A 27,830-nucleotide genomic window follows, 5' to 3' on the forward strand; every position below is an offset into this window, starting at 1 on the left:
GGGATGAGTCCACTGCAGACTGGCATCCAGGATTTTTGTTTCGGGATAGACATGACGCGCAGAAAAGTCACACCGGCGGCGTTTTTTTTTTTTACCAGGCATCGAATCTGCCCTTTTCTTGTCCTTTGCAACCTTGCGTTTGGTAGAGAGTCACGACCAATGTTCCACAAACCGAGTTCACGAAGAGAGAAACGGGTTACAAATTTGTTTTCAGTCCTCCCACATGGGATGGGGGAGGCGTCTGTCTTGCGTATTTCACCGATGCATAGAGTGCATGCTGCCTGCTGCTGTTCTTGTTGGCAAGGTTAGGGCTTTAGTTGACGTCGGTAATCGAGTTATAGATGCCGCCTCGCCAAGGCGGGTGACGTTACGCCAGCCGCTGCTTGAACCCTGCTTCATAAATAAAAAGATGCTTCTCGTGATTTTTGTCACCGCCGCGCTGCACAAGCCACGGCTCTGGGTATCAAATTTAGCTAGCGCTTTTCGCCGTTTCTGTTTGCGCGCACCAGCCGTACATAAATGTTTTCCTCTTCTCCTTCCCCCCTTTTTCTTCTTCTTCCCGTCCCCCCCTTTCATCCACTACCGCCGCCGGGCTTCCCGCTCCCCACCACCTTTGTGCTCTCGAGGACCTTGGCCACGTCGTCCCGCAGCTCGGGCATGCCCCTCTCGACGTGGTCGGCGAGCACGTCGCGGAACTGTGCAAAGGCCGTCATCTTGCCCTTCATGAGCTGGTTGCCCCGGCGCACGAGCTCGACGAACTCGCGCGTGTAGATGTCCGGGTTGCGGCCGTTCTCGACGTACTGCACCAGCTCGGGCGGGATCTTGGGCAGGGCGCCGGGGAGGTCGGGCGAGGGCGGCGCGCCGGCCGTGGCCGTCATGTGGACGCGCTGGAGCGACTGCGAGAGCGCCTGGACGGACTCGGAGAGCGCCGGCCCCGAGGGGTTCGAGGGCGTCGCGTTGTACGTCGTCACCTGGACCATGATCTGGTAGAGGTCCTGTATTGTGTCCTTGAGCTGCTCTGTTGAGGGGCCGTTAGTGGCAGCGCCGGGGCGGGGAGGGGACGGATGAGGGGGGAATGCGTACGCTCCAGCTCCGCGGGGGTTGGTTTGTCGAGAGGCGCCATTCTGGCAGGCGAGGGGAGTGTTTTGCCTGGTTCGGTTTGTTGTATGTTATAGAGAAGGGGTGTGCGACGCGGTCGGGTCGGGTATCGCGGGCGGAACGGTTGGGGAGGTTCGCGGGGGTGAGATGCGACGACGTGAGGACGAGGCTGACGTTTTTTGCGACGGGATTGGAAGGCCTGGATGATGGGATGGTTACTTTTTAGTGCTGGCATTGGCGGGATGGGCCGGCGGCACGTCGAGGCAGGTGGGTGTGGGGTCATGCAGGGGTGTCAAGTGCGACGGGGTCGGTGGTCCCTGGCGCGGTCGTCATATCATGACCCCGGTCACTAATAGTGCACTTAACCCGACCCCTCTGCTCTACCCGTACATAAAGCACAAATGGTTTGTTCATGCTTGGCTTTTGTATGTGTACCTGGAACAACCTGCGATGTCAAGCCACCGGTGGCAAAAGCACGATTGGTGATTATGCATTCTATTTCGAGTAGTTCCGCGTTCTACACTACTGCTGGTGATAAGGATACCTTCTATGTACTAGTCCAGCTCACTTCCCGCCAAACAGTTTCCTCAAGGCCTGCATGTTCTTCTTCTTTCCCGTCTCACGGGGCGAGTCGGCTCCGTCTGCAAGGGGTCTCTCCGTACTCTGCTCCGAATCCCAGGTGCTACCCTCCGCCACCACGGTTGCCTCCCGTGTGAACCCCAGATTTGCCCCAGCCCGGCTCGCTCGCCTCAAAGCAGATATGACAGGCTCCTTGGTCCGCAGCCTCGGTGACGGGGACCGTATAGGGTTGTACCGCTCCAGATACTCAGAGGACTGAGGCGGAGGCGTTCGACGCACGGCGTTGCGCCGCAATACACGCGATGTTGCTAATGGGCTTTGGGGTCTGGTGCGTCGTAGTTGTGGCGGCGGGGTTTTGTACCTCATGATCTGCTCGGAAGGGGTCTCGGGTGGGGTGACGTAGCCTGAAGAGGCCGTCGCGTCGGACTTGTCGAGACGGGCTGCCAGACGGGATGAAGGACGTTTCAGAGGCTCGTGGCTTACCCAAGAGATGGGTTGGGCACGTTTGAGTTCCGAGGGTGTCCAGACTGATGGCGAGCCAGCCCTGGTGTGCAGACGTGATGACGATTGTACCGGCGTAATTGGTCGGTAAGCCGGTGTGAGCGACTTTGTCGACTCTAGAATCGAGATGCCAGATTTTGGCGTCGTAGGAGTCTGCGCAATACCGACTGGACGGTGAGGAGGTGTGCTTTCCACCGGCCATTGGTCGTATGGTTGTGCAATGCCTCGGAACGGCTGCATCCATGCTGGTATTGGCTTCGTCGGACTCGCTTTGAAGGCAGGCTGCCCCATGGGGTCGTTTATGGAGACGTATATCGTTGTCTCTGGCGTTGCGAGATGCCTCCCGCTCTCGTCCTGCGTCCCGTCTCCCGTTCGGCGCATCGTCGATGAATCTCGACTCAGAGACCGTACCGACTGTTCCAGGATCAGCAGCGGCCCACGATCCCATAAATGGTAACCTACTGCTGAAACCCTCCTCAACTGCCCAGTCCTTCCCTCCCCAGCCTCCCATCTCGCCCGGCTCAGGCCGCCATCGACCTTTTCAACTCGCCGCAACCCCTTTTGCAGCACATCCTCGCCCTCAACACCAAGAAAACAAGAAGCACAAAGCGGTGGTGTCTCGACCTCCCTCATCTTCCCCTTTCCCGCCGTGCCAGCAACCCTGTTCGTCATCTCCGCGTCGTCTTTGTCTACAACCTGGTTGTCATGGAAGAGCTTCAGCAGTGGCACTCCGCGATACACCAGCTTGCTCCCGCAAAACAGACAACCGTAGCACGCGCGGTGCCAGAAGCACTACCCCAAGCTTACGCAGTCGTCGCCACGGAAGACGACCTCGCCGCAGACCCAGCAAATGGAGAGATCAATGAGTGCGGAATAGCAGGGCGAGCAGGTAAGACGGGCTGAGTGACCAAGGGTGCGAGGAGGGTCGTTGGAAGATTGGTAGCAGAATGTGCAGGTAAAGGGGGTTGAAGCGTTTGGCGGCATTGCAAGGGATACTATTGCCATGGACGACCGAGAACTGGTGCGAACCAAACAAATGAATGTTGATGGCGTGTATAAAAGGAGAAGTGCTGTTTGTATAAAGTCAGGGAACTTAGCGAAGTCTGGTGTAGTTGCAGGTTGCTGATGATTGTGGCTTCCCATGGAGTGAGTGCCCAAGAGGCAGGCAGGCAGGCCTAGGGCTCTCTTGGATTCATGAGGCAGACCGTCGCACCTGCAGCATCCCACCGATTTCACGTCACCACGAAATACCAAGTGGGCTTAAAATAAGAATGCTATTTCCTCAATAGGCGTGCAACTTTTAGACCCTAAAAGCTCGACTGAGGTGAAGCCTCGGACGAGACCTAGAATAAAGACAACCCTCTTGCTAACGCCAGTCGTATTGTACATTAATAAAAAAAACACAACGCCAAGACCAGTTCATATCCCCACGCAACCCATATGGTCCAGCCTACTCAATCAATCTGCAAGGCAAAACAACCTAAGTACGCCTGTCGTATACCCCTCTGGCCCCGTATTGCCAATGGTCGTCGGTTTGCCAATGCAACTGGCACAGGTGTCCAAACCTCCAGAAATTTGCGTTTTATCGTCATATAGTACAGTTCAGTAACACCTGGGCAATGTATTTCCAAGCGATGTGTAGGTTCATCATGTTCCCAGGCAACTGATCATGTCGCGCTCAGTTTCGCAACTTTGGCTTCGAAAGCATGTTGAGTCGGCTCAAGCTCATGCCAACGCGCTTCTTCGTGGGACTCGGCGACTGAGCAACGCGGAAGCCCGAAGGCTTCTTGCCAACAGTGCGCGGGGTCGCCCCCGTAAGCCTGGGAGCGAGCAAAGCATCGCCCTCAGGGACGTGCTCGGCCTTGCGTCTCTTGCCGGCTCTGTCAGCCGACTCCGCCTCGAGATCCCCTTCCTCTTCGCGAGCTCGGGCACGCTTCTTGTTGGGCATGCCGTGGGGCTTTCCAGCAAGCAACTGCATGGGGGACCTGTTCTCCTTGTTGGAAAGGGAGTCGGTGCCAGTGGGGAAGCTACCCGGCATGTCCAGCGAGGCCCGCACGTGACGAATGCTAGACTGTCCGGCAGATGACCCAAAGCCAGTGGGAGAGGCGCTACCAAACCGAATCGTATGGTCGCTGCGGAAGGTAAAGGAGCCAGGAATAGTCGGTGGCAGACCATTATTGGCTTCAGTCACCTTCTCGGACGGGCTCTCGATGGCCAGATCGGGATATAGGCCATCGTCCTCCGTGCGCTGAGTGACGTTTCCGAGCATGGCGTCGAGGCTGGGATACTGAACCTCGCCCTGCTTTCGGATGGGACTGATAGCGGCGAAGGCTCTGTGCGCAACTGTGTTCGGGGCCGCGGCCGCGGCGGTGCGATCAGTATCCGGAGTAAAGTCGACTCTCTTGAAGAGCTTTCTTCGCGGAGTAGTGAACGGAACGGCGGGCACAGTCTTCTCCACAACCTGCTGTGCAGGTGTCTGGGAGACGCCAGGAGGGGCAGCAGGCTGTGGAATTGCACTGATTGCTTTATCAAAGGCTCCCTTTCCGCCCCGCAGAATCGACTTGACCCTTTCAAATCGACCGGGGCTCACGATCCGGCGTCTCAGCTCGGCCGTCTTCTCCAACGCACCCAGATTGTTGGCCGTGGCAGACTTCGTGAGACCACCCAGATCAGGCTTCGATGGTGACTTTCTAAGGCTTCCAAGCTCTGGCTTCGAGGGCGACTTGGCAAGGCTTCCCAGGTCGGGCTTGCTAGGTGATCTGGCCAGCGAACTGGGCAAAGGCATCTTGCTGCCGGCAGCGCGAGCCAGCGAAGACTTGGTAGGGCTCGTCAGAGATGCCAGACTGGGCTGAGACCGAAGGCCAGCAGGGGCGTCAGTGCCGCTCGACTTGGGGCGCGGGAGAGAGCTGCCGTCGCGGGAAACAGGCCGAGCCGCCGACGCGTCATCCTCGAGTCGCTGCCGAACGCGCTTGACTGACGAGGGAGGCTCAATGTTGGCAAAGAGGCGAGACACCGGGCGAGAGTTGACTGAAGCCTTCTTGGAGTTGTTCGGGTCCGCATCGTCCAGGTTGGCTTTGGAGGGAGACCGCTTGAGGCTAGATTTCTGCTGGGTAGGCGTGCCAACTACGCCCAAGTTGAGTTTGGAAGGCTGCTTCAGGATCGATTTCGGGTGGGTAGGGGTGTCATCCAGGTTGGCCTTGGAGGGAGATCGCTTCAGGCTAGACTTGGGATGGGTAGGGGTGTCGTCGAGGTTCACCTTGGACTGGGTGCGCTTCAAGCTTGACTTGGGGTGGGTAGGGGTGTCATCCAGGTTGGCCTTGGACTGGGTGCGCTTCAGTGAGCTCTTGAGAGGAGTGACTCGGCCAGGCTGAGCTCGGAAGGCTGAAGGATGACCTTCGATAGAGTCCATCTTCCTGAACTCGGCCATGTGCACAGCACTGTAGCGGCCCGACTTGCCCCTGGCCTTGGCAATCTTTCGTCCATTGAGTTCTTCATCTTCCTTCTCCAGGTCGCGCTTGGCGAGCAAATCAGCCTTGATCCTGGCCGCTTCCTCGCGCAGCTCGCTCATCATGCGCTGAGCATCGCTGCTCAGGCCGGAGTCCCCTGTAGGCTGAGTGACGCGGAAGGTGAAAGGCGACTCAGGCACGCCGGTGGTCTTGGAAGGCGTCGCCTGAGGGTCGGCGGCCTTGTCGGAGGGATTCATGTCTCTGAAGCCGAGCCAGGTAGCCGAGGGAGGTGCAACTGTAGGGTGAACTTTGCTCGGGTGCATTTCTGACAATGGCGCCTTGAGGTTCGAGGATGAGGAAGGCGTGGCAGGATCGTGGTTCGGGACAACGAGGGCATTCAGGCTCTCGACGACTCCATTGGAAGGAGGAGTATCATCGCGTTCGGCGACGGCGGCCAAAGTAGATTTGGCCTTGGGCTAGAAGGAAAAAAAAATTAGGCCGTTAGTCGGGGTGCACGACTCGTTTGTTTGCACTGGCGGTCAAAGAGGCTTACCTTGGGCGTGTTGGCGCTGGCCAACCGGGCCGAGCGACGGCGAGGCGGCGACATCTTGACTACTGGACGTGATTGTCGTCAAACTTCTTTTTCTTTTATTTTGTACGCTGCGAGGTCAGTAGAGAACGAGGAAGAAGACGAAGAGATCGATCCAGCGAGAGCCCTAGATGAGAGTGGTTGTGAAGCTTGAAGGGGTGGATGATGTCAGGCAAAAGAGTGGATGTGGTTCGGCTCGGTACGTAGAACGCGATGGGGACTCTTGGAGGGGTTCCTCGTTTGTTTACATTGCGCGCTGCAATCGTTTCCCTGATTGGCTAGTAAAGAAGGACGGAAGGAAGGAAGGAAGAAGGCCCAAGCTCCATCCTCCGGGTCTTGGGTGATCAAGTGGACCCACAGTGAGTGAAGCCGTATCTTTTTTTATAGTCTTGCAGTGAATTTTGTTTTACTCCGCGTACACTACAATGTAGTGGTCCGCCCAGTGTTTACTTGGATGACACTCGACATGCTCCTCGTGGGTCAAATTCAAGGGAACCGCGTGGCCAGGGGCCCACGTCTCCTTTCTCTCGAACCCTCTATTGTTTCAGGAGACTTGGTGCATCCCATCTTGTTCTGACCCCCCCCAAATTACGACGTCTGCCATGCCATGTTTTGTTTCGACCCTCTCCGGCTCCTGCTGCTTGACTCGGATAGCTTTTTCAAGATTTCCGATCAGCCGATCGAATCTACCAAGCCCGCCTATCTTCAACTGCCGATTTGAAACCTAGGCGCAATAGAGTTACGAGGCTTCGATTGGCTTCGATCCCAACAGACGTGATTGGGAAGCCGGAGGCCCTCGGAGTCAGGTTTTGGCTGGGAGGCTGCATGATCGGCTCAAGCCACGAGAGGGGCCGGTACTTCGAGCTCGGAGAAGGCCGGCCCACCCCGTGTTGATCCCGGCTTTGGTTTGCGGGTTTGTGCAACCCAGGATGCCCAAACGTCAACCCAGTTGCTTTCTCCCATCAGCTACCACGCCGTGTTCTACCAAGTCGGTCAACCACCCCAAATAGCATGTGCCATGTCTCATGGCCGCCGGTGTGGGGGTTGAGCTGCAAAATTTACCTTCGTACTGGATCGCACATGTCTCTGGTATTCCGTTGGCATGTTGTCGGATACGTGAACTTTGTATTTCCTGCCAATCTAGTGGCCTAGTTGAACAGGGCCCAAACATTCCGTCTTCGATTCTGATTTGCTATCCCTCGTTCATTTCCTTCCCTAGCTCTCCACGTTTGGCCGCTCCGTATCCAGGCTGACCAGAGGCCGGGCAAGGATGTATTACGTCAGGCCTCACCATCTATCATGAACGAAAACGATGGAAAGAGAATGGACAAAAGCTCAAGTGACAAAACCGCTAACAAACAGAGACGATGCGTCCTGACAATCCCGTTGGCTTGATTTCACCATGTACATATCAAGAAACCGAGAGAGGGCATTCGCTCTGCAGGGTGAGACGAAGCCGTATGATAGGAATGCCACCAGCCTGGCATATCCCCGTCATCATGACCGGATCGCTGTGGAATAAGAGCAACGCCCAAGACAAGGCGCTCTGTGGCCCGAACAGGGGATCGCCAGGGCCGTTCGGGCACTATATCGCCAAAGAATTCCCTTTCCCAAAGACCGCCAAATCTGAACGAAGCTTCCCCCTCCTCGCTTGGTGCTCTTCATTCATGGCGAGAGTCTATCACATGACAAGAATGACTGACTGTTATACGACTTTGAGCACTGCGCAACACGACCTTTGGAGCAGGTCAGCGACACCGATCAAGATTTACTTACCTGAGCCCACCAACGAGGACATTGTACAAAAACCATTACATCATCTTCAACAACCCTATGGAGATTTGACAACCGCAGAGATGAGACGTGTCGACATAATATGTAGTAGACTCTTTGATATCACGAGTGCGGAAGAGAGAGGTAGTTGCAAACAACTTGTCGCTTGCATTTTGTCCGGGAAAACCCAAGCCTTTCCTGAACTACGCTCTAATACACATACATGCCGTCGATGCTGCTCCACAAAGCCAGCATCGCCTCCCCCCGCTGGATCCTCCATTCCTCCCTGGGCCTAAACCAGGCCCCCTCATTTTCCATTCCACGTTGGCGACAGATCGTGAATGCCATGCTCCAGGCCGATCATAATCTGGTATCTGCTGCTATGTTCGACCACAATCATATGCATGAAAGGGGTGTGCCAAATTCTTGTGTGATAGTCTTCTCCCCGTGCTCTGGGATCGGAGAAACAGCCCAACACCACTTTGTCAAACCGGTGATGAAATTATAGATGAGAACAAAAAAAGATGAAATAGAAGCAAGAATCAAGAAAGGAAGTAGAAGTGAGAAGACGTGAGATGCAATTACAACGATTAAACAATCTTTTCCCTATGTTCCTTGTGCATCGTATGCCGGGGGGAGCAAGCCGTTCGCCGGTTTAGTTGGCAACCTCCTCTTCAACCCAGCCGTTCAGGCCACCCTGGATGGCGAGGCCGTAGCCAGCGCTCATGCCGCCGAAGCTGGCCTGGTACTGGTGACCACGGCGCTCTCCCTCGTGACTCGAGGGGACGCCGCCGTTCTCAAACCCAGGGTTCAGGGCAGGCAGGCTGACGGCGCGGTTGTGCTGGCCGCGGCCATTACCAGGGGCCAAGAGACCGCCGATAATGGTGGGTCCCGGACCAGACGCGCTTTGAGGATAGCCGTTTGAGATGCTGGCAGACTGCTGGTGGCCCGAGATGGGGCCTTGCGGTTGCATGTCGATGGAAAGCTCGCTAGGCGACGACTGCGCAGTGCCGAACAGAGCTTGCTGCTGAACGGCAAGTTGTTGTTGCTGGTGGTGCTGCTGATGCTGGGCTTGCTGAGAGACGTGGTTCAGGTACATCGTCAAGGGGTGGTTGTTCTGGCCGAACATCGTTGCCGACTGCTGAGGCGTGTTGCCGTTGGTAGGTGAGCCCGAGTTCTGGGAACCGTTGGGCGGCGGCGACGAAACACCATCGGTGCGAGGAGACTGCGCCTGCTGCTGGAGCTGACGGGGAGCGTTTCCGCAACGGTCCTTACCGAAGTTGACCTTGAACTTCTTGTACTCGTCCTTACTCCGCACAGCTTCGATGGCCTTGATGGCGTTGGCGATGTTTGTGAAGTTGACGAACGCACAGCTCTTCTCCCTCAAAGTGTTGACCAGTTCGATTTCTCCGTACTCGGAGAAGTCCTGCCTCAGGCGTTCCTCAGTCCAGGTCTCGTCCAAGTTGCCAATGTAGACGTTGCGGGACGCTCCTCCGCTGACAGCAAGGGCAATGGCGGGCGGCAGAGCACCGGAGTGCTTGCCCCAGCCAATCTTGAGTCTACGGTTGTGGATCATCAGGCCCTGCAGGTTGCTGAGAGCATAGAAGGACGCGGCGGCTGTGGGGTCAATGAAGGTAACAAAGCAAATGTGCTTGTCGGGGATATAGCGGATGTGGTGAAGAAGACCACCACGGACAACGTTGCAAATCTCTTCAATCGTAGTCTCGGGGTGGATGTTGCCCAGATAGATGGTACGGTTTCCAAGGTTGTTGATGCCACCGGCGGTGGTTGCAACAGCAGCCGCAGCTACGGACTGCTGTGCCAGGGCGTTGGAAATGACATCACGGTCTGCACCAGTGAGCATGTGCGCATAGCCAGGCGCGATTCCAAGGTATTGAGCAGCGTTCTGCTGCTGCGTCTTCGAGACGTAAGCACATCGGTCCTTGCCGTAGTAAACGCGACGAGGGGCCTGCCACTTCGGCTCTTGGGGAAGTTGCGAAACAGCCTTGATGGCGTTGGCGATAGACAAGAAGTGAATGAAGGCAATGCTCTTCTCACGAACAATCTTGACCGTGTCAATGGCGCCAAACTTTCCAAGATCCTCACGCAGCTCCTCCTCAGTAATATCCTCCGGCAGGTTACCCAGGTAGACGTTGCGGGAAGCACCGGACTGCTGAACAGCCAAGGCAACGGATGTGGGGACCTGCGAAGGCTTGCCCCAACCGACCTTAATGTCCTGGCCCTTGATGCAGAGCTTTTTCAAGATGGCATCAGAGTGGAAGTGGGTGGCGGAGCTGGCGTCCAGGAAGGAAATGAAGGCGCAGTTCTTATCGGGCAGAAGACGGACGGACTCGATTTGGCCGCTTCGGACGTGTCCCAAGATCTCCTCGGCCGACGTGTCAGGGGGAATGTTGCCGAGATAGACGGTACGGCTCGTGCCAGTAACCATGCCGGGGCCCATGGAAACAGGGGAGCTGGGCTGCATAGGAATCTGCATGTTGTTGAAGCTGCCGCCGGTGGGAGACTGAGGCTGGAAGAACTGGGGCGCGCCGTAAGTCGAGGGGGAAACCATGGCCTGGTACTGCTGGGGAGACATGTTCTGCTGAACGGGGCTCTGCAGGCCGTTGTGCTGCTGCTGGCTCTGCTGCTGGGCTTGCTGGAAGCTCTGAAGGCTCTGGAACTGGGGGCTAGCGAAGGCCGCAGGAGTTCCAGGCTGGAAAGGGCTTCCGAGGAGCAGCTGGGAGGGGAGCAAAGGCGTGAACTGCATATCGAAAGCAGTGCCGGGGGTAGCCATGTCGGCGGCGGAGGGGGGAGCCTGGTGCTGGTGCTGAAGCTGGTGGTGCTGGGTCAGAGGCTGCGTGTTGATGGTGGGAATGTTGCCACGGCGCGGGTGTCTATCAGCGAAGCCAGAGATGTTGGAAGTGAAGGCTCCGTGGGAGAAGCCGGTCTCGCTGTTGGAGGGCTTAGAGGCATGTCCGAAGCGGTTGGCAGGAGCACTGGGGCCGCCCTGGCCGACCGGTCCTTGGATTTCCTGCATCCCGAGTAGATGCGGAGGGACAAGGTTGTCCCGACCGATTTGAGATAGAACCGCCGTTTTGACAGATTAAACGTGCCCCGAGCAGGCACGAAAAGTCAGGGGTTGGCGCGTTGGAATGTTGCGGAACTCGATGAGCACCGTACTTTTCAACGTGTGATTGGCCGTGTCTCAAATCTACAGGCCAACGATGTCAGAGTCCGAGACAAGGTGTGGGCAGCGATCCTGGATAAGAAGGCTTGGTTGTTAACCAAGCTCTGAACAAGCCGTTTGGTGAAGTCTTCGTGAAGTCGAATGAGGTGAATTATATGGGGCGAAGCAACAAGACCTGCGACAGAACGAAAAGCTCGAGTGGATTGCGGCGAGGTCGAGAGTATCTGTTGTCCTTATCCTATTCCGTGCCGAGAGCAAAACTTTGGCCCGGTATCAAGCTGTATAGCAAATGGTCGAAGCAATGTGCAGTTCGCGGGCGAAGTCGACAAGACGATTCGGTTCGAGTGGGTAGAGCGGTGCTAGAGCAAAAAACTCCTCGCGGGTAGACCGGGCGGTGGCCAAAGAATTATAGTCGAAGATATACGGGCAACGAGCGTAGAAGCCAAGGTAAAGGATTGGTCAATACGGCCAAAGCGGTAACGATCGCATAGGCCAGTTGAGTCGACAGCGGCGACTGGTGGTTGGCTAGAAGAATAGAGAATTGAAGATGTAAGGATAAGGATGAGGGCGGGCGGAGAGGAGGAAGAGGAGGAAGGGCGCGAGGTGTAAGGTGATGGAGGTGAGGAGGACGAGGAGGCGGACGAGAAGAAGAAGAGGTGAGGTTGAGAAGGGGGGTGTGGAAGTCGGATGGTGGAGAGGAGGAATAAGAGGAGATGGAGGGAGAAGTTAGGTAACAAGAAAAGGAGCAGGGTTAGAGTACCGGAAAGGGGAGAAGAAAGAAGGGTAAGAAGATCAAGGAAGCGAGAGTAAGAAGTGAGAGAGCGTGCAGAAAAAAAAAAAAGAGGTGAGCGAAGCAGGAAAGCGGAGTGAGGAGGAGTAGGTAGGTAAGGTACGGAGTAGAGAGAGGTAAGGGTAGCAGGAGGCGGATGAGGACGGTGGGAAAGAAGGAGAGTGGACGGGGGGTTCGTGTAGGCGGTAGATTGCCCAAAAGGGTCGAAAGTAGAATTGGCTGCGCTAAGTTTAATGAGACCGGCCAGGGATTACGGCAGGAGCCCACAGCAAAAGCCCACAGGAGGCTAGAGACTAGAGCCCGGGGGGATGGAGCAGTGTGCTCTTCTCTGCGGCGACGTTGCCTCGGACGGGTTCCAACCAGCAGACGACGACGGGCTGGGATAGTACTAATGGTGCCGACTAGAAAGTGAGAGGGGGCAAAGAAAGAGATTCCGGCCGGCCTTCACTATTATCTTGGCCGTGGAAGGCCATTGACAATGCGGGCCCAAGTATCTTTACAGTAGACGTGCTGTGGGATGTGTGTGCTATGGGTTGCTCATGTATAGATACTTTTTCGCTCCCTTTCTTCCATTCACTCACTGCACTGCACTGCACGGCTGTGCCTCGCTTGGCTTGGCTTTGCTTTGCTGTCCGGTCAGCTGGGGGCCCAGAGCAGCATATGGCCCATCCATCCATCCATCCATCCACCCATCACCAATCCACCATGCCAAGTACCTGACACTTTGGTCCGTGTTTGTATGCATCGGCGTATCTTGACCTGACGGAAGCACGACGTGGAGGGTGTCTGGGACTGCCCAGGTGGTTAGATGGCTGATGGAAGGGACTATCTGCCTTAGTCTTCTGTCTGGCAGTGCCAGTGCTGTGGCCGTTGCCATTGCTATTGTCAACGGCCCCCTCCGCATGAGACGAGCCCCTCTTGAGTATTTTACATTAGAAATTGCACGTCAAAGATACTTTCAACGGCGTGATGACCCCTTCTGGGGCGTCCTGCACTGCACGGTTGCAGGTTAGGGGCAAGGGGAAAGGGGGGGGGGGGTTGCTATACGGGGGCCAATAAGACGAGTCATCTTAGCTTAGAGTACCTACATAGAATGCAACTGACGGTGGGGGACGAGGATGAGCTTGCTGGACACTGGCTGCGCGGCTGGACGACGGGGGGAAGATGGGACTAAACGAGCACCTGAAGTGCGGTACGTACCGGGCACAGCACAGGTATTCCTGGGATTTCAGGCGATCTGCACAAATAATAGACGCCCAGGCAAGGTACATCCGTACATGATCCGGAGCGAAATGTATACCTTGCATAGGTAGTCGACCCGATCTTCAGGGCGGAAAGAACAACGCACCAACGACTGGCAGACAGAGCCAACCGCGCTCACCATGATTGGGTTCCATTCATCAGAACGTGCAGCAGCAGCAGCAACGGTCACCATCGCGAGCTAAGGTATCTGTACAGATACCACGACCGGTACTCCGTACCTGAGCCGGCCCTAATGGAGACTCGCCAGAATATAGGTAGTTAGCCAACGTCGGCAGCATGCAGGCCACCCGTCTTTTCTAGCCAGTTGCGGCGGGTAAGGCCAGCCAACCGTCGTTTCTCATCAGCCACACCCACGAGACTTGAACATTGGCCGCCATGGTGGTATTTCGGTCTCGTTAAGCCGCCATCAATGGCCCGACGGGGGCTACCGGCTATTATGGCTGAGGGGGCAACGAACGAAACGCGCTCGTTTTCATTCGCCCACCAGTTCTTTCTTTCCCCATACGAGGCCGGCTTCCCCTTCTCTCGCTCTCCCTCCTGAACAGAGTCATGGGGCGTGATATTTTCGCCGAGCAGCGTGGATGGAGACGAGATGCCTTGCCTACTTTAATTGTGTCTTGACGAGTTAGTAAGACCAACATCGACCGCACTTGCTTACACGCCGCTTTTCTCCGGAGACGGAGGGCGAGCGAGTCGCCATATCTACGACTCATCACTCGAACAACCAACCAACCGTCAATCCATCCATCCACTCACATGTCCTCCACCCACCCGCCCGACGGCATCGGCCATGCCATACCACCATTTCTTAGTATTCGATATCCACATGAGCAGCCTCCTGGCGCCCCCCTGTCCGGTCCCCTTTTCTTTTTGGCCCCCTTGGGTTCTCCTTCCCCCTTCGGAACTTGGTCCCCCATATTCAACAGTTGAAGACAGAGCCTCGCCGCTTCTGATTGGTAAAATGGTCGCCAAGTGCCATCCGCTTCGGCCCCCCGTTGGCAATCGTGGACTCTCTCAATATCTGTATGGAGTCTGTGTGAGCACCCGCCGCGTGACCTTTTTGTCCCATTCTCGAGATAACTGCTCGAGGCAACTGCAAGCCGACTTAAGCAACGCCAAAGCCTATGTTGACGGAGCAATCCTGCGCCTTTGCACAGCCAAGATGCGGACATTGCAACTCACTCAACAGACGGGAGAAGTCGTCTCCCTAGGTACTACCTACGCTTAGTTCACGCAGATTCCCTTACCCCTGTTCATGCTCTTTTCCCCTGGCCCTAATGTACGCCGCGCCGCAGCCGACATGGGACTTACGCAGTAGTCTCGGTACCCCTGGAACCTGGACCTCTCCTCATCCCCACCTGGCCCCTTCCAGCCATTCATCCCTACCTTCTCCCCCACCCCCTTGCCTCCCACCTGGCCGACAGGCATAGCCAGGGGAGGGCAAGGCCTGTTCTGGCTTGGCCTGTTTTTTTCCTGAACAGTCTCCCGATCCGTCCTCCAAGGGTTCAGCTTCCTCCCCACCCAGACGGGTGGAACACACTGACAGCCGCCTTTGCCAGAACATCTGTCCCTGCCCCCCACTGCCACCGGTGCACTACCTACCGTATGTAGTGTACGTAGGGTGCCCAAGCACACGAGCATGTGCGCAGTGCGCATACACACACCATCACCTCCCCTCTGGCTTTTATTTTATTTTATTATTTTGCCCTTTTTAGGGGGTCTGCGCCGCTACCATGTACCAAACGCGACTACCTACCTGACAGAACCCTGTACCTCATTGGACGTGGCAGTTGTCTGTTGCACCCGGTACGACCTTCTGCCTTCTGGATCAGAATGCCAGTTAGGCGCCGTCGCTGCCGGCCGCTGGCTACCGGCGCCGCCGCAAGTACTGGGCGTTCCGTATAACGTCGTTCTCTCCTTCGCTCATTCTCCGTCAGAAATGCACGCCCCCTCACACCTCCCTGTCTTGCGGTGATGAAGAATTGAAATTGCATTCAGCTGCACCTCAATCTCGCACACCACATGCTTGGAATCTCGCCTTGTCCATCGCTCTCTCGGCTCGCCGCTTTTTAGTCCCTACAAGACTCGCATAGCAGTGATCGGCTCCACGTCTCGAAAGGCCAAAGTCTGGGTGCCGCCTTTTCGCTACGCGGGGTCTACCGCCCAAGCATTTACACTGCATGTTTCGGAGACAAGACCGAACGGTCGTCACCTGCCCCATTGCCTTACGAAGGGGAGAGTTACCAGACGATTGATTTAGCATTTGCATAATGCAAGGCACACCTCATCGGCCCATCTACTGCTGCTGGCACAGTGCACCTCACGACGCACGCAATAGACGTCCGGATCATCCAGCAGCTCTGGCCTCAGGACAGTCCCATCTGACCTATCACGGGCGGATGCTGCTGCTGCTGCTGATTGCGGTTACTGCATCCGTGTGCCAGCATAAAAACCTCCCCCAGGCCTCCACACCTGTCCAGCTATTCGGATGAAACACGGCTGCAAGGGGCCTGGGTTCCTAAAAGAAAGTAGAAGGGATTGAAATATAAAAAATGCAAAACAGAACAGCCCCAGGCCGTTGCGGGAGCTTGGAGACACCAGAAACTCCACGCCGATTTCAGAAGCATCCAACAAGGCTGGCCCCGTCCGTCGCCAGTGGCTTAGCTATGGCCAATGCCCGCCACCCACAATACGGGTGTGTTGGAAACAAAAAAACAGTTTGGATAGGAAGAGGAGGAGAAATAAGAATCAAAACCAAGTTGGCTTCTTCATAATCCGAACTTCGAAGACGCTTGGCACCAAGCGTCGCCAAGCAACGACCGAGTGCTGCCCCTCTCCGGTCCGGTCCTTCAGGAGCCTTCCGATCTCACCACTACCTCTTGCGCCTCTCCCAATATTTGGTTCGCCTCGTGTCCCCTGCGGACCTATTGCTGCTGCTCCTCGCCTGCGGAATCAACCCGGGCCACAGAGCATCGTTGCGTCAGAGTCGCCGAGTCTTCAGATGGCCTTTACTGGCACCACGCTTGACAAGACGCTAGCCAGCACTTGTCAAACACGGGGTTGCAACCATGCCTTATGCGTTTACAGCAAGCTAGAAAAGGAGAAGAACAGACCCCACCCGCGTTAGATATATGTATATTTAAAATAGAAAACCACAATAAAACTTACAGATTCCGTGCCTGTCATAGCCTCGATATGCCCGGTTGCTCACGACCGTCGGTTCAGAAACCCGAGCATAATTCACTGCGCTGCCGTACGGTACGCCCGCCCCCTTGGCTGGACCCCCCTAACTGGGGGCACCCATATGCTGTTGCACGCGGTATCCGCGCCGGGTCCGCCTTTCGCATCAAGTCATTCCTCGCCCAATTGATTCACTCATCGGACCATCATCAACAGACCACGGGCCCTGTCTCTCCTCCCCCTCGGCGGGAATGCCCATCTTTTTTTCTTCGGGCCAGACTCCCTGATCTGCAATCTTTCCCAGAGGCAGCTCACGCCACGCCGTTGAAAACGTCCGGAGCCTGCCCTCGAGTCAAGAGAGCGGGAAGCCAGGTGGCCAGCTGCCTTTCAAGTCACTCAACCACATTTCATTGCCCTCCCCCCTCCCAGGGGTTTGGTTGATCGAATGGCGCATTGCCATCGTTCCCGCACCCCAAGCAGCCAGCCAGCCCAGCCAGCCAGCCCAGCCAGCCAGCCCAGCCAGCCAGCCCAGCCAGCCAGCCAGCCACTTCCACATCGGCAGGTCTCACTGCCGCGACTCTGCAAGATTTGAGGTTTAGACTTCACCAATGGGGGCTCCCTCTGGCTGCCACTGCATCGCATCGCATCGTACGTTTTGCCGTTCCTCTCTCTTTTGGTCCTTCACTCAACAAACCTCGGCACCCGCCCTCAAACCCTCCTACTCCTCCACCCGACCGCTCCGGTTCCCATCATGGGCCTTCCTGGCGCCTTCCCCACCATCTGGTCAACTGTCTTAGTGCACTTCGCAGTACCTTGTCAGCAAGGCGACCCCACGCCAGGTGTCCCAGTGCCCTCCCCCCGAGAGTGCTCGTATGTACATGACCAGTAAAAAGGAAATAAGGGGGAAAAAGAGAGCAGGAACCACTGTACTGGTTCAATAGACCACGCCGATCATTTTCGGCCCGCAGCCTCGTGATAATCGTTCCATTGTACGGAGCACAGCAAATTATGTACGCCGCCCGCCGCTCGGTTCTTCCCCCGTAGAACAACCCCCCCCCCCCTTTTCGACATTCGACAGTCGTTAGCCTTCCTGCCCCTCCCCACCATCTGCTGGGAGATCGTTGGGAATAACGATACGCACCGATCCGCCGTATTCGTCTTGTGGACGGCACCGAGGAGGGTGACATATGTACTTGTTGGTGACGGTTCCTCCCGGCTGTGCTGCAACGGCGGTTGAGCCCACCCGCCTAGATGTCGGTTCGTCCCTCGCACGGGGAGGCGTTCGACGAGTCTGTTTTGTTTTGACACACTCCCGAAAGGCAAAAAAAACAAAAAAAAAAAGGAAGAAAAGAAAATTCTCAAGAAAGCGGAAGAGGCGGGGGGGTGGCAGAGGGCTTTTCTCCCTGTTTCCCTGCACGAACACACTTAAAGCCTCCGTCACCGTCACGAAAGAGGATGTGGTCGGGATGAACAACGCAACCGGGGCCAACTGCCCCCCCCCTCTTTAACTGGCCTCCTTCGCCCGTTATGCTTTCGACGACCGGTTTGCAAAACGTTGTTTTGTCGCCCACGAGACCTGTTGTTGGCGCGCACAGTCTTCTAGTAATACGGCCGAGACCAAGCAACAGCCCGACGCCGTGGTCATTTTATTGCCAATTGCCATGACTGAACCATCTGCCGACTGTTGCCGCCTCGTCACTTCATCTCACACATACATACTTGGCTCGGGCAGCCAAACTGAAAAAAAAAAAGGTTCGTGTTCCCACAGGAGTCAGCGCTCCGACAGAGATGGTTGATTTCCGTAACTCCTATCTAGGCCCCCGAACCCGTCTCTGATAACCCCGCAGCAAATCGCTGTCAGAACCATTGCAAAGCCCCTGGAAAACCCTGAATGATCTCGCTCATGCCTCGCCGCGGCTCTTCCAAAGCACGCCGGACGTTTTCTATTCTGCAACACGCACCCCTATACCGCAACAACCTCTTTACGGCTTGCAGCGGCCCATGTAACGGGGATACAGGCACGTCGTGCGGACGGTGTGCTGGTTGGCCAACCAGGCCAAGAAGCGCTCGAGGCCGAGACCGTAGCCGCCGTGGGGGGAGGAACCGTACCTGAAGCGGCATTGTCAGCAATTGTTAGAAGCAACTCGGGCGAGGCGGGAACTCACTTTCTCTGGTCAGTGTACCAGTAGTAGTCCTTGGACGGGATGCCCTCTCTGTCGTAGGCGGCGAGCAGCTCCTCGTAGCCCTCCATTCTCATCGATCCACCGACAATCTCTCCGACACCGGGCATGAGGCAGTCGACGCTCTCTGTGACACGCGGGTCGTTGGGGTCCTTCTTCATGTAGAAGGCCTTGATCTCGGTAGGGAAGTGGGTGAGGAAGATGGGCTTGTTGATGATGTCAGTCATCCTGCGCTCGGCGGCCTCGGCGATGTCGTCGCCAAACTTGTGGGTCTCGCCGTCCTCGTTGAGGATGGGGGGGTCTTGGGCGTTGAGCCAGTCGATGGCATCGGTGTACTTCATGCGCAGGAAGGGACGGACGGGCTTCTTGAAGTCGGGGTTGAGCTCCTTGATGTGGGCGGCAATCTCCTCGTCGGCCAAGACGTTGTCAATGACACGGCACATGACCTCCTCGAGATGCTCGAGCAGGTCGGGGAACTGGATGAAGTCGAGCTCGGCCTCGACGTGGGTGTACTCGGAAAGATGTCTGCGGGTCAAGCTGCGCTCGGCACGGAAAGACTTCTCGATGCAGTAGACGTTACCCAAGCTGGGCAGGACGGTCTCAAGGTACAGCTGGGAGGACTGGGTAAGGTACGCGGTCTCGTCGTAGTAGGGGACGGAGAACAGCGTGGAACCGCCCTCGACCTGGGTCTGCACCATGGCCGGGGGAGAAACCTTGGTCATCTTCAGGTCCTTGTAGGTTTTGGTGAAAGCCCACTCAACGGCGGCACGGATCTTCATGATCGCGGACGCGTTGTCACCACGGAGAACCAAGTGGCGGTTGTCCAGCATCTGGGAGTCCCACTGGTTCTGCAGCAGCGAGACCTTGTTGGTGATGGCATCCTCGTCCGTCGGCGACGTGCCGATGACCTGGTAGTAGTCGACGTGGAGTTCACGGTTGTCCGGGGCCGTTTGGCCTTCGGGGACCTTCTTCAACTCGCCGTACACCCACAGGGAGGTGCCCTGGGCGAAGGTGAGGGCATCGTAGGTCTTGGTCAGGTCGCCCGCCTGGAGCACGCACTGGAGGTGGCCGTAGCCGTCAACCAGGGTGATGAAGGTGGCCTGCTTCTGGGCTCGCAGTCTGTGGATACGTCCGGCAATCTTGACGCGGGCGCCCTTCTTGTCACCCTCGCCCAGCTCGACAGTCTTGTCGCCAATGGTGACGCGCTTCGCGGCGGGCAGTGACTCATCCTCCTTGATGACGATCTGCTTCGCGGCCTCGAGGGCTTGCTGGCGAGCCTTCTTCAGCTCCTCCTCCTTGGCCTCGATCTGGGCCTGCTTGACCAGCTTCTTGCGGTGGGCGTCGAGGGCGGACTGGGCCTTCTTGACGGCGCTCTTGGCGGGCTCCTTCCACTCAAGACGGGCGGCCTCGTCGTCGCCCGTCTTGGAGGCGCGGACGAGGAACTGGCGGCTGGTGACGCTCTCGTTGTTGGCGATGTAAGCGGCGGCGAGCGACTTGAAGGGAGAGGACTCGGTTCCCGTGGTCGAGGGCTCGTCGGCGCCGGCGTCGGTGTCGACGTAGACCTTGTCGTCGGTCTTGACGCGCTCGGCCAATTCCTGAACGGCGGCCATGGCTGCGGTCTGTAGTGAGCTTGCCGTGCGGGCTTCTCGGCTTTTGGCTATCGAAGTCGACAGAGATGTGGTTGGGGAGCCGCAAGTGAACACGGTGTTTGTTGACTCAGTCGGTGGTGATGCTGAGGTGGGAAATTTTTGGTGTAGTTTGGATGGCGGGGTAAATAATTCGGATTGAGTTGGTGGGAAAGGAGGGGGGGAATACAGCAGGAGGGGCGGGAGGGTGACTTGATTGATTGATGTACCTTTTCTAGCGGCTGCGTCCACTGGCAGGTTTTGGTGACTGTGCTGTGTGAGTCACTTTCCACTGAATGTCCTTGAGCGCACTATGAAATCACCACGAAACGGATTACAGGGGAAGAGGGGTCCTTCTCGGCTGAACGAGTCCCGTAGACCCCTAAATTTTTATTTCATCTTTCCCTCTGAAAGTATCCCAAAGCTCGCGGCTGATGGGTGCGTGAGTCACTCACGACTGTCAGGGGCTTGTTACAGCAAAATGTGCCTTAACCCCTTGAGACTCTACCAGGAGGACACTGGGCAACCGACGCCCCGACGTTCCCGGGCAGCGCGCCGGCGAATTTGAGGTGTGCCAAAGTGCTTGCCGGTTCCAATTGAGCGTTGCAATTGCTCAGAGATAAGAGAGCTCGGGCCCTTAATACTGCGTGCAACCCGCTCCGAAGATAGGAGATCCAGGGCCGGGCCCCCCCTTGACTCGGACGTCTACCGCCGGGCGGGCAATGGGTAGAGCAAACGACGGTGAGGGCTTGACTTGGGATATTGTTGAGGCGGTGAGTCGAGCGTCAGTGTTCTTCATATTGGTATCGCGCCAAAAAAAATTAAAAAAATTCACATTGGATTCGACTCCTCGTGTTCAATGTGAAAGAATGAGAGTGGGCTGATAAGGAGGGGTTGGCCGCTCACGAATAACGTATCCGTAGGCTCTCTATGCGAACGCACGCAGAATAGCTCTACATTGACAGATTCTTTGGATTAGGCCTTGCTGTGGTCACTCCTCGACCCCGAGACTTTGAAAAAAGACCACCCCTACACTGAGTACCCGTGAGGGGGATAGTGCCGGGGGTGTCTTCTCGTCATGGATACGAGAATCATCGAATCATTTCCCTAGAGGTGATAACATCGTCAAAATTAGGTTCGGTAGTTGAATCATTCTTTTAATTTCTTGGTAACTCTCCAAGATGAGCCAGAGACATGCGACAAGAGGCATTCCGCTGAGGATTTGCCTCTCGCCGGTTCCACCCTGCCATCCGGTCATCGCCGTGTAAAGCCGCAGTGACTTTCCGTCCAGGGCTCCAGTGAAATCGAAGTCGTTATAGGGCGTAATTCGTAGCATCCGGTCCTTCCTCCTGCTTTTGAACGCCGGATTTCCCCATCGATCATCTTCCCCGTGGTCATCAACCTCAACGCCAGCCCTGGAAATTGGGCGTCCTCGAACCGCCAACCTCTCTCTTCCCACACTCACAGCTCGTCCTTCACTTCAACGGCGGCAGCCTTACCCTCCTTGCCCATACCCTCAAGTCCCTTCTTCACCATGGAGCTCAGCACCTCGTACACAACCTGAGCCGCTGCCAACGCCGTCTCCTCCCCGGCATTCTGATACGCAGGCGACACCTCCACAACATCAGCGCCCACCAGGTTCAACCCCTCGATGCCTCTCAGAATCCGGATGAGCTCGCGCGTGGTCCAGCCACCGGGCTCGGGGGTGCCCGTCCCCGGCGCGAAAGCCGGGTCCAGCACGTCAATATCGATGGACAGGTACACGGGGGTCTCCGTTCCAAGAGTGTCCATGATGGTCTTGACAATTCCGGAAGTGCCGATCTCGTCAATGTCGTCCGCCGCGATGCGCACCCAGTTTTGCGCCGTGTCGTCCTCGTGGTCGGAGAAGTCGTTTCCCGAGAGGCGGGTGCGCAGGCCCGCGTGGACGGAGGGCTCGGAGGAGGTGTTTGAGAGGAGGCCTTCGTTACCGGCCATCCAGAACATGGAGCCGTGGTTGAACTGGGTCGATGTCCAGTAGGAAGGGTACTTGGCCGGATGCCAGGTGTCCAAGTGAGCTGGACTCGGGTCAGTAAAGCCACTCCGCAAGTATACTCCTCTCCTCGATCTTCAGAGCATCCAGGGCTGTATAACTCCCCGCACAGCACCGTCACTCACCATCAAAATGCAACACCCGAAGCGGCTCCCCGTACGCCTCCTTGAGCGCCCTCAACGCGGGCAGCGCGAGGCTGTGGTCGCCTCCCAACGTAATCAGCTTGGGCTTGCTCAGCGACGACGAAACGGGCTTCCTCTGGCCCAGTTCCTTGAAGGCAGCCGACATCTGCTCGAGCGCGATAACGTTGTCCATGGGCGTGACGGGAATATCGCCACAGTCCAGGATCTTGGCCCAGTTGGCGTACGGGTTGATGTTGGCGCGGGGGTTGAAGCCGCGGAACGAGGTCTGTCTGCTCGAGGCCTGGCGGATGGCGCGAGGGCCGAATCGGGCGCCTATTGCCGCGGTGTTAGTTGACATGTCACGAGCGTGAGGATAGGGGTATGAGTTGGTGGGGGCTGTTGCTGGTGCGAGATGGGCGGTAAGAGGCTTAACTTACCGGGCCTGTAGCTGACGGCTGTGTCAAAGGGGGCGCCGATGATGGCAATGTCATACAACTCCGACGGTGTCGTCAGGCACTTGACGTGCTTCAGATGAGCGAAAGAACCGATGCCCGTAAATCCTACGCCGGTGAGCCCGTGTTCCTTTACATCAATACGGCCGGTGATAACGAACCCCACTACACATTCATCAGTTCACATGCCATGCGAAAGACCCGGAACGGCGGACGTGGCCAACTCACCTCGAAACCCCATTTAGCCTCTAGCTCATCCAACTCAGCCTTGGTCCATTCCTTGCCGTCGTCACCATGGTCGCCGCAACCGGCAGCCAGCAACGCCGACGAGCAGCACAGCAGCAGCGAGGATAATCTCATGACGTCTGTGGGTATATATACTGCGATGTTGTGCAGGTGTCGTATCAGTAATAAAGTAACCGACCGAAAGAAAGATGTGAGAAGGAGAGATAAAAGTCCAGGACCCAGGTGCCCATCGAAGAGCGCATGGCAACTTAAAAAGGGCAGCCGGTGTCAAGGGCATCGGGACCGGAACCATGCGTACGTCGACCGGGCCGGCCACCGAACGCGCCTTTCCATTGTCATCCATTCAAATGGACCGCCTACTCTATGTCATCGGGGCTCTAAAAGCCATCCCCGTAGTGATAGATACCCGCTCGCCGCCGCCCAATTGGCCAATGCACAATTGTTGTCGAGTAACGGCACGTGGGATAGGCTTCTTCTGGGCCGCCTCCACTCAAAGGCGGAGAACATCCTTATGGAATGGCCCAGTGTGAGTGCCGCACGACCAGTTGATAACCGCTATCGCTTAAACCCCGCCGAAGCCGCTGCACCCAGTAGGGCAGTAAAATGCCAACGAATGCATTAGACTAAGCCTGGTGCGGTCCAGGATGGCGGTTGAAAGGATGGCGGGCATTGCGGGGTGGTGGTGGTGTGCGGCCGCCGGCGAGTGAGCGGAGCCGGATATGCAGTTAGGCAGCGTCCGATTTGAAGCCGGCCGGATCTCTCTCTCTCTGTCAATTGCAATAACAAAACGATGAGCCAATCTGCCCGCAATCTTCAGTACACAGTGAGCTCTAGACCGCTTGGCAATGAGGAGTGGTTGGCTGGCTTGCACGCCAAACCTCCAGTATGAAATATCCCAGCCAGGCAAGCCTACCTACCTAACCCACCAAGCTGACCAAATCCATCCTTGCGCCTCCAGTTCGCCATGTTTTTGTCCATCCCCGCCCCAGGAACCCCATGAAAGCTCTCGTAGCGTCCGCGACGCGCCTCGAACGCAGTCCCCCTCACGGTTGCGGAACTAGTTGGGGGCAAAGAAAGACGAGAGTCAATACATAAAGTAAAAGCCCGGGAGTCCCCGGCGTAGCGTTTGAACCCGTTGGTAAACGGCACTAGTCTGACCGCATCTGTCTCGCATTGATGGCCGATGCTAGGTGGCCAAGGGCACGCCGGGGTCGCGACGTCATTCCGTCATGCAGCTCTCCCTCTCCAACTGCTGCTGCTGCTGCCCAAGGGTTGGGCATGCCACAGACGAGGCCGAAGAGGGTGTAGGGCCGTCGTTGCGACTGCTGTGTGGCAGTGGCTGGTGCAGTTGGTACATGTAAAGGAAATGTGGTGTCAAGTACACTGGGCAGACGGAACGAGAATGCCATCCTTTTTTGCGAAACCTACTGCCCACCATCCATCACTTGCCGCCTCGACACGTGTGCCCTGCCATCCGTCCCCCGCAATGTGCCGCAGAAAGTGAACGGATGGCGTCTTACCAAGTCGAGAGCAGCACGCAAGAATGACTCGCCTTGCCGATCCGATTTTGGAGGCTCTACGCCGTACATCCGCTAAACATCAACTGTCTGTGGGTGACGAGAAGGCAATGTTCCTTGGCTGGTTGGTGCTTAGCGGCAGGTGTGTATCCGGCCAATCATTGCATTTGGAGCTGTAACCGGAATGGGAACGGGAACGGGAACAGGAACTGCCCAGGGCTTCAGCGCGAAAAATGACCATTGATTTAAAGTGCACTCCAATCGCCAAACTGTCCTATCGAAGTAATTCCTGCCTGCGTGATGAATTTACCCATCCCTAAATGTAGAAAGAAGCAAGAAAGACCACCAAGATCCGGGCCGGGGCAAGGAGCTATTGGGGTATGAGAGTGAAGGGTTGGGATTGGTAGAGGGGGATGGGTAGAGAGGACTTGGGAATTGGTGAACGAAATATGGAAGGGGAAATACAGCCCGTCGTTTTGTCCATTTCCCTTTCCTGCAGTACCCGGGGAAGATGCCTAGAAGTCTTGACTGCCGGCCAGATGGTCCAATCCAATCCTCGCTATCGCTGAACCAGGAGGCACAATCCATTAATTCGCGAGGCACGACGGCCCCCTGATCGGTCCAATGTTGCGGCTAATCAAAGCCCATCGTGTCCTAGATGCCATGCGCGCTGCAAACAAGAAGAGGTCCAAAATGCCATTCAAAGCCGGAAACCCGGAACCATTTGCGCGCGCATCTGGAAGGCAAGAGAAAAATGCCCAAGCCTGGTTCTCGGCTTTTTCGCTCGCCGCCAGAGCCAGAACCGGACAGGGCGGGAGGAAAGCAAAACCCATGCAACAAGGGGTCCCGCGATCAGAGGACAAGACACTTGTGTGACTTCTTCTTCGGGGCAGGGGGTTCCAGAGCCGCAACGATTGCCTAGGCGTTTATGTTAGTCCTGTGACCTTGGCCATGGCGGAAGCAGCGAGTGGTTGCAACACAGATCGGGATATCCATACCTCGTCGAAGACGTCCTTCAGCTTGTACTGCGTCAAAGCACTGCACTCGACGTATTTGACTGCGCCCAAGTCCTTCGCCATTCGCTCGCCGTCCTCTTTCCGTACGGGAGACATCTTTTGCTTAGAAAGCTTCTCCCGAACGCTGGGGTCCTCTCTCAAGTCCACCTGGGTGCCAACGATAAGGCAGGGGACGCCGGGGCAGTGGTGATGTACCTCGGGGAACCACTTCTCGCGGACGTTCTCGAAGGAGGCGGGTGATGTGACGCTGAAGCAGACCAGGAAGACATCGGTCTGGGGATAGGAGAGGGGGCGGAGTCTGTCGTAATCTTCCTGACCGGCGGTATCGAATAGTCCCAGGGTGTAGGGCTCGTCTCCGATCCTGCAAAAAGCGGCCGTTAGCGAAAGGCCTTGCACTCATCCCAACCATGTCAGAGACCACAAGCTTTTGGATCCCTTTGCCCCCCCATCCAGCGTTGTCCGTCTCTTGCAAGACCGCGAGGCCCTGTGTTTGTATCTGGGAATGCTGGAGAAGACTCACATAACGGTGACGGCATAGTTATCGAAGACGGTCGGGACGTATTCGGAGGGGAACTTGTTTGTCGTGTAGCTAATGAGCAGGCATGTCTTTCCGACCGCACCGTCGCCGACGACAACACATCTAGGAAAGAGAAGAGTCAGTTCCGACGTCAAAGGAAATTCGGTGACATGCGCGCTTTGATGGCTGCCTCTTGCCGGTCGTCAAGTCAAAAGGCAAGGGCAAAGATTGCCTCGCTCCACGCCCCAGAAGCAGGCAGCAGTGGGCAGCGACAGCATCGAGCCAGGCAGAAGGAGGAAATAGCGACGGTGTCGGGGATGGGGGATGGGGGAGTGAGGCAGGGCAAAAAGCGGCTCAAAATGTACGCACTTAATAGTAGCGACCACCATTGTCTAGATCAGAGATGCTCCTGTGCAGGAGCAGAGACCTGGGGAAAGAAAAATATGAAGGCCGGTCTCTCAGTCTCTCCCTTATCGCGCGGCGCGTCGTCGAGTGTCTTGTCTTGTCGGGGTTGGGTGTGATTTCCAGGCGGCGGGTAGTTGGTGAGTGGCAGTGGCAGTGGGAGTGGTAGTGGTAGTGGTGGTTGCGGTTGCTGCAGGGCGAAAGATGGGCAGTGGGGACGGTCGAATCGAAATGGGGGGCGGCAAAGGAGGAGCGTGGGACGGACAAGGCAGGCAAGAGTGTGTGAGTGGTGAGGGAAGGAGCGAGTGAGAAAGAGGCGACGACGGGACGGGACCCAACCAAGGCAAGGAAGGTCACAAGTGAGATGTCGTCGGGGATTTTTTTAGTAGCGATGGCGTCGGGGCGGTGGTCTCGACACGCACACACGCGGGAAAGTGGAACAAGAGAAGGAGCAGAAGGGGAAGGGGGCAACTGGGGGTAAGCAAGTAAAGGTGAGGGGGGACAAAAAGAATAATAAAATAATTTAGAGGAGGGTGAGTGTCGGTGGTGTCGGTGTCAGTGCCAGTGTCGGCGTCGGTGATGAGAGGTTGCAGGAGGACAACCTTGCACAGAGAGAGGCGTGTGTTTGGCGTGTCAGATAATAAAATAGAATCCCCACGATTGGAAAAAGAAGAAGAAACGTTTACACCCTGTTCTTCCTTTTCCCTTCTTTTGGTTCTCTTGTTCGTTGCACACACACGCTTCTTTGGGTTTGGGGGTTGAAGGGAAGGATGAATAAAGACTCGCAGTGGGCGAGAAAGGCTACGCAGGTGCAGGTAGGTGCAGATGCAGAAGGGGTGCAGGCAGGAGCAGGAGTGGGCAAAACAAGTGTGTAGGTATGGATGGTACGGACATTCAATTGGGAATACTTTACGGGGCACAATGAGGGTGACAGGACAACAAAGGGGGAGAGGAAGGGTCCCCCTCGTCTCTGGTTAATGGGCAATGAAAGCCAGCAAAGCCTTGTCTCGTCTCGTCAAAGTGACCTCCAGGTTGAATGAGGTGAGGTGCCCTGACATGAGGGGAGAGAGGCGCAAGTGCCTGTGTCGGAGGGGGCTCCAGTCTAGTCTGCCCTCCTCGCCCAGGGTTAGTTCCGTGTTTGCAAGGCTGAATCCTGCAAGATTTGGGGTTGGGATTGGAATTGGCGTCTGTCGTGGATGGGTGTTCACTGTTCCAGAAGGGCGGATAGCGCCTGGTCGGCGGCCCTTGGAGTGCTTGAGATGGCCTGGTGCTATGCTAGCTGAAGGGCATGGCCTAACCCGGAAGGTCAGGAACTTCC

At 56.6% G+C, this 27,830-nt stretch overlaps 7 protein-coding genes across 7 annotated transcripts; all 7 read right to left on the minus strand.

Annotated features, from left to right (window-relative positions):
- Positions 1-572: 572 nt before the first annotated feature.
- EsH8_IV_000824 (mediator complex subunit NUT2) lies at positions 573-1,123 on the minus strand (the record flags this gene model as incomplete). The annotated part of the gene is made up of 2 exons (XM_083265714.1): positions 573-1,018; positions 1,084-1,123. 2 exons carry the CDS (start codon positions 1,121-1,123, stop codon positions 573-575), a joined length of 486 nt encoding a protein of 161 aa, XP_083124609.1.
- Positions 1,124-1,662: 539 nt separating this feature from the next.
- EsH8_IV_000825 (uncharacterized protein) lies at positions 1,663-2,850 on the minus strand (the record flags this gene model as incomplete). Its single annotated transcript, XM_083265715.1, has 1 exon — positions 1,663-2,850. One exon carries the CDS (start codon positions 2,848-2,850, stop codon positions 1,663-1,665), a length of 1,188 nt encoding a protein of 395 aa, XP_083124610.1.
- Positions 2,851-3,856: 1,006 nt separating this feature from the next.
- Positions 3,857-6,231, minus strand: EsH8_IV_000826 (uncharacterized protein; the record flags this gene model as incomplete). The annotated part of the gene is made up of 2 exons (XM_083265716.1): positions 3,857-6,100; positions 6,178-6,231. 2 exons carry the CDS (start codon positions 6,229-6,231, stop codon positions 3,857-3,859), a joined length of 2,298 nt encoding a protein of 765 aa, XP_083124611.1.
- Positions 6,232-8,641: 2,410 nt separating this feature from the next.
- EsH8_IV_000827 (uncharacterized protein) lies at positions 8,642-11,023 on the minus strand (the record flags this gene model as incomplete). Its single annotated transcript, XM_083265717.1, has 1 exon — positions 8,642-11,023. The coding sequence occupies one exon, from the start codon at positions 11,021-11,023 to the stop codon at positions 8,642-8,644; it is 2,382 nt and encodes a 793-aa protein (XP_083124612.1).
- Positions 11,024-18,388: 7,365 nt separating this feature from the next.
- On the minus strand, positions 18,389-20,196 carry EsH8_IV_000828 (asparagine--tRNA ligase DED81; the record flags this gene model as incomplete). The annotated part of the gene is made up of 2 exons (XM_083265718.1): positions 18,389-18,515; positions 18,572-20,196. 2 exons carry the CDS (start codon positions 20,194-20,196, stop codon positions 18,389-18,391), a joined length of 1,752 nt encoding a protein of 583 aa, XP_083124613.1.
- Positions 20,197-21,672: 1,476 nt separating this feature from the next.
- Positions 21,673-23,174, minus strand: EsH8_IV_000829 (agmatinase; the record flags this gene model as incomplete). The annotated part of the gene is made up of 4 exons (XM_083265719.1): positions 21,673-22,265; positions 22,366-22,695; positions 22,800-22,979; positions 23,039-23,174. 4 exons carry the CDS (start codon positions 23,172-23,174, stop codon positions 21,673-21,675), a joined length of 1,239 nt encoding a protein of 412 aa, XP_083124614.1.
- A 2,255-nt stretch (positions 23,175-25,429) lies between these two features.
- On the minus strand, positions 25,430-26,499 carry EsH8_IV_000830 (Rho family GTPase CDC42; the record flags this gene model as incomplete). The annotated part of the gene is made up of 4 exons (XM_083265720.1): positions 25,430-25,495; positions 25,576-25,954; positions 26,114-26,233; positions 26,480-26,499. 4 exons carry the CDS (start codon positions 26,497-26,499, stop codon positions 25,430-25,432), a joined length of 585 nt encoding a protein of 194 aa, XP_083124615.1.
- Between the last annotated feature and the right edge of the window lie 1,331 nt (positions 26,500-27,830).

Source organism: Colletotrichum jinshuiense, chromosome 4, assembly GCF_051148585.1.
Source record: "Colletotrichum jinshuiense chromosome 4, complete sequence".
Taxonomy (NCBI): Eukaryota; Fungi; Ascomycota; class Sordariomycetes; order Glomerellales; family Glomerellaceae; genus Colletotrichum; species Colletotrichum jinshuiense.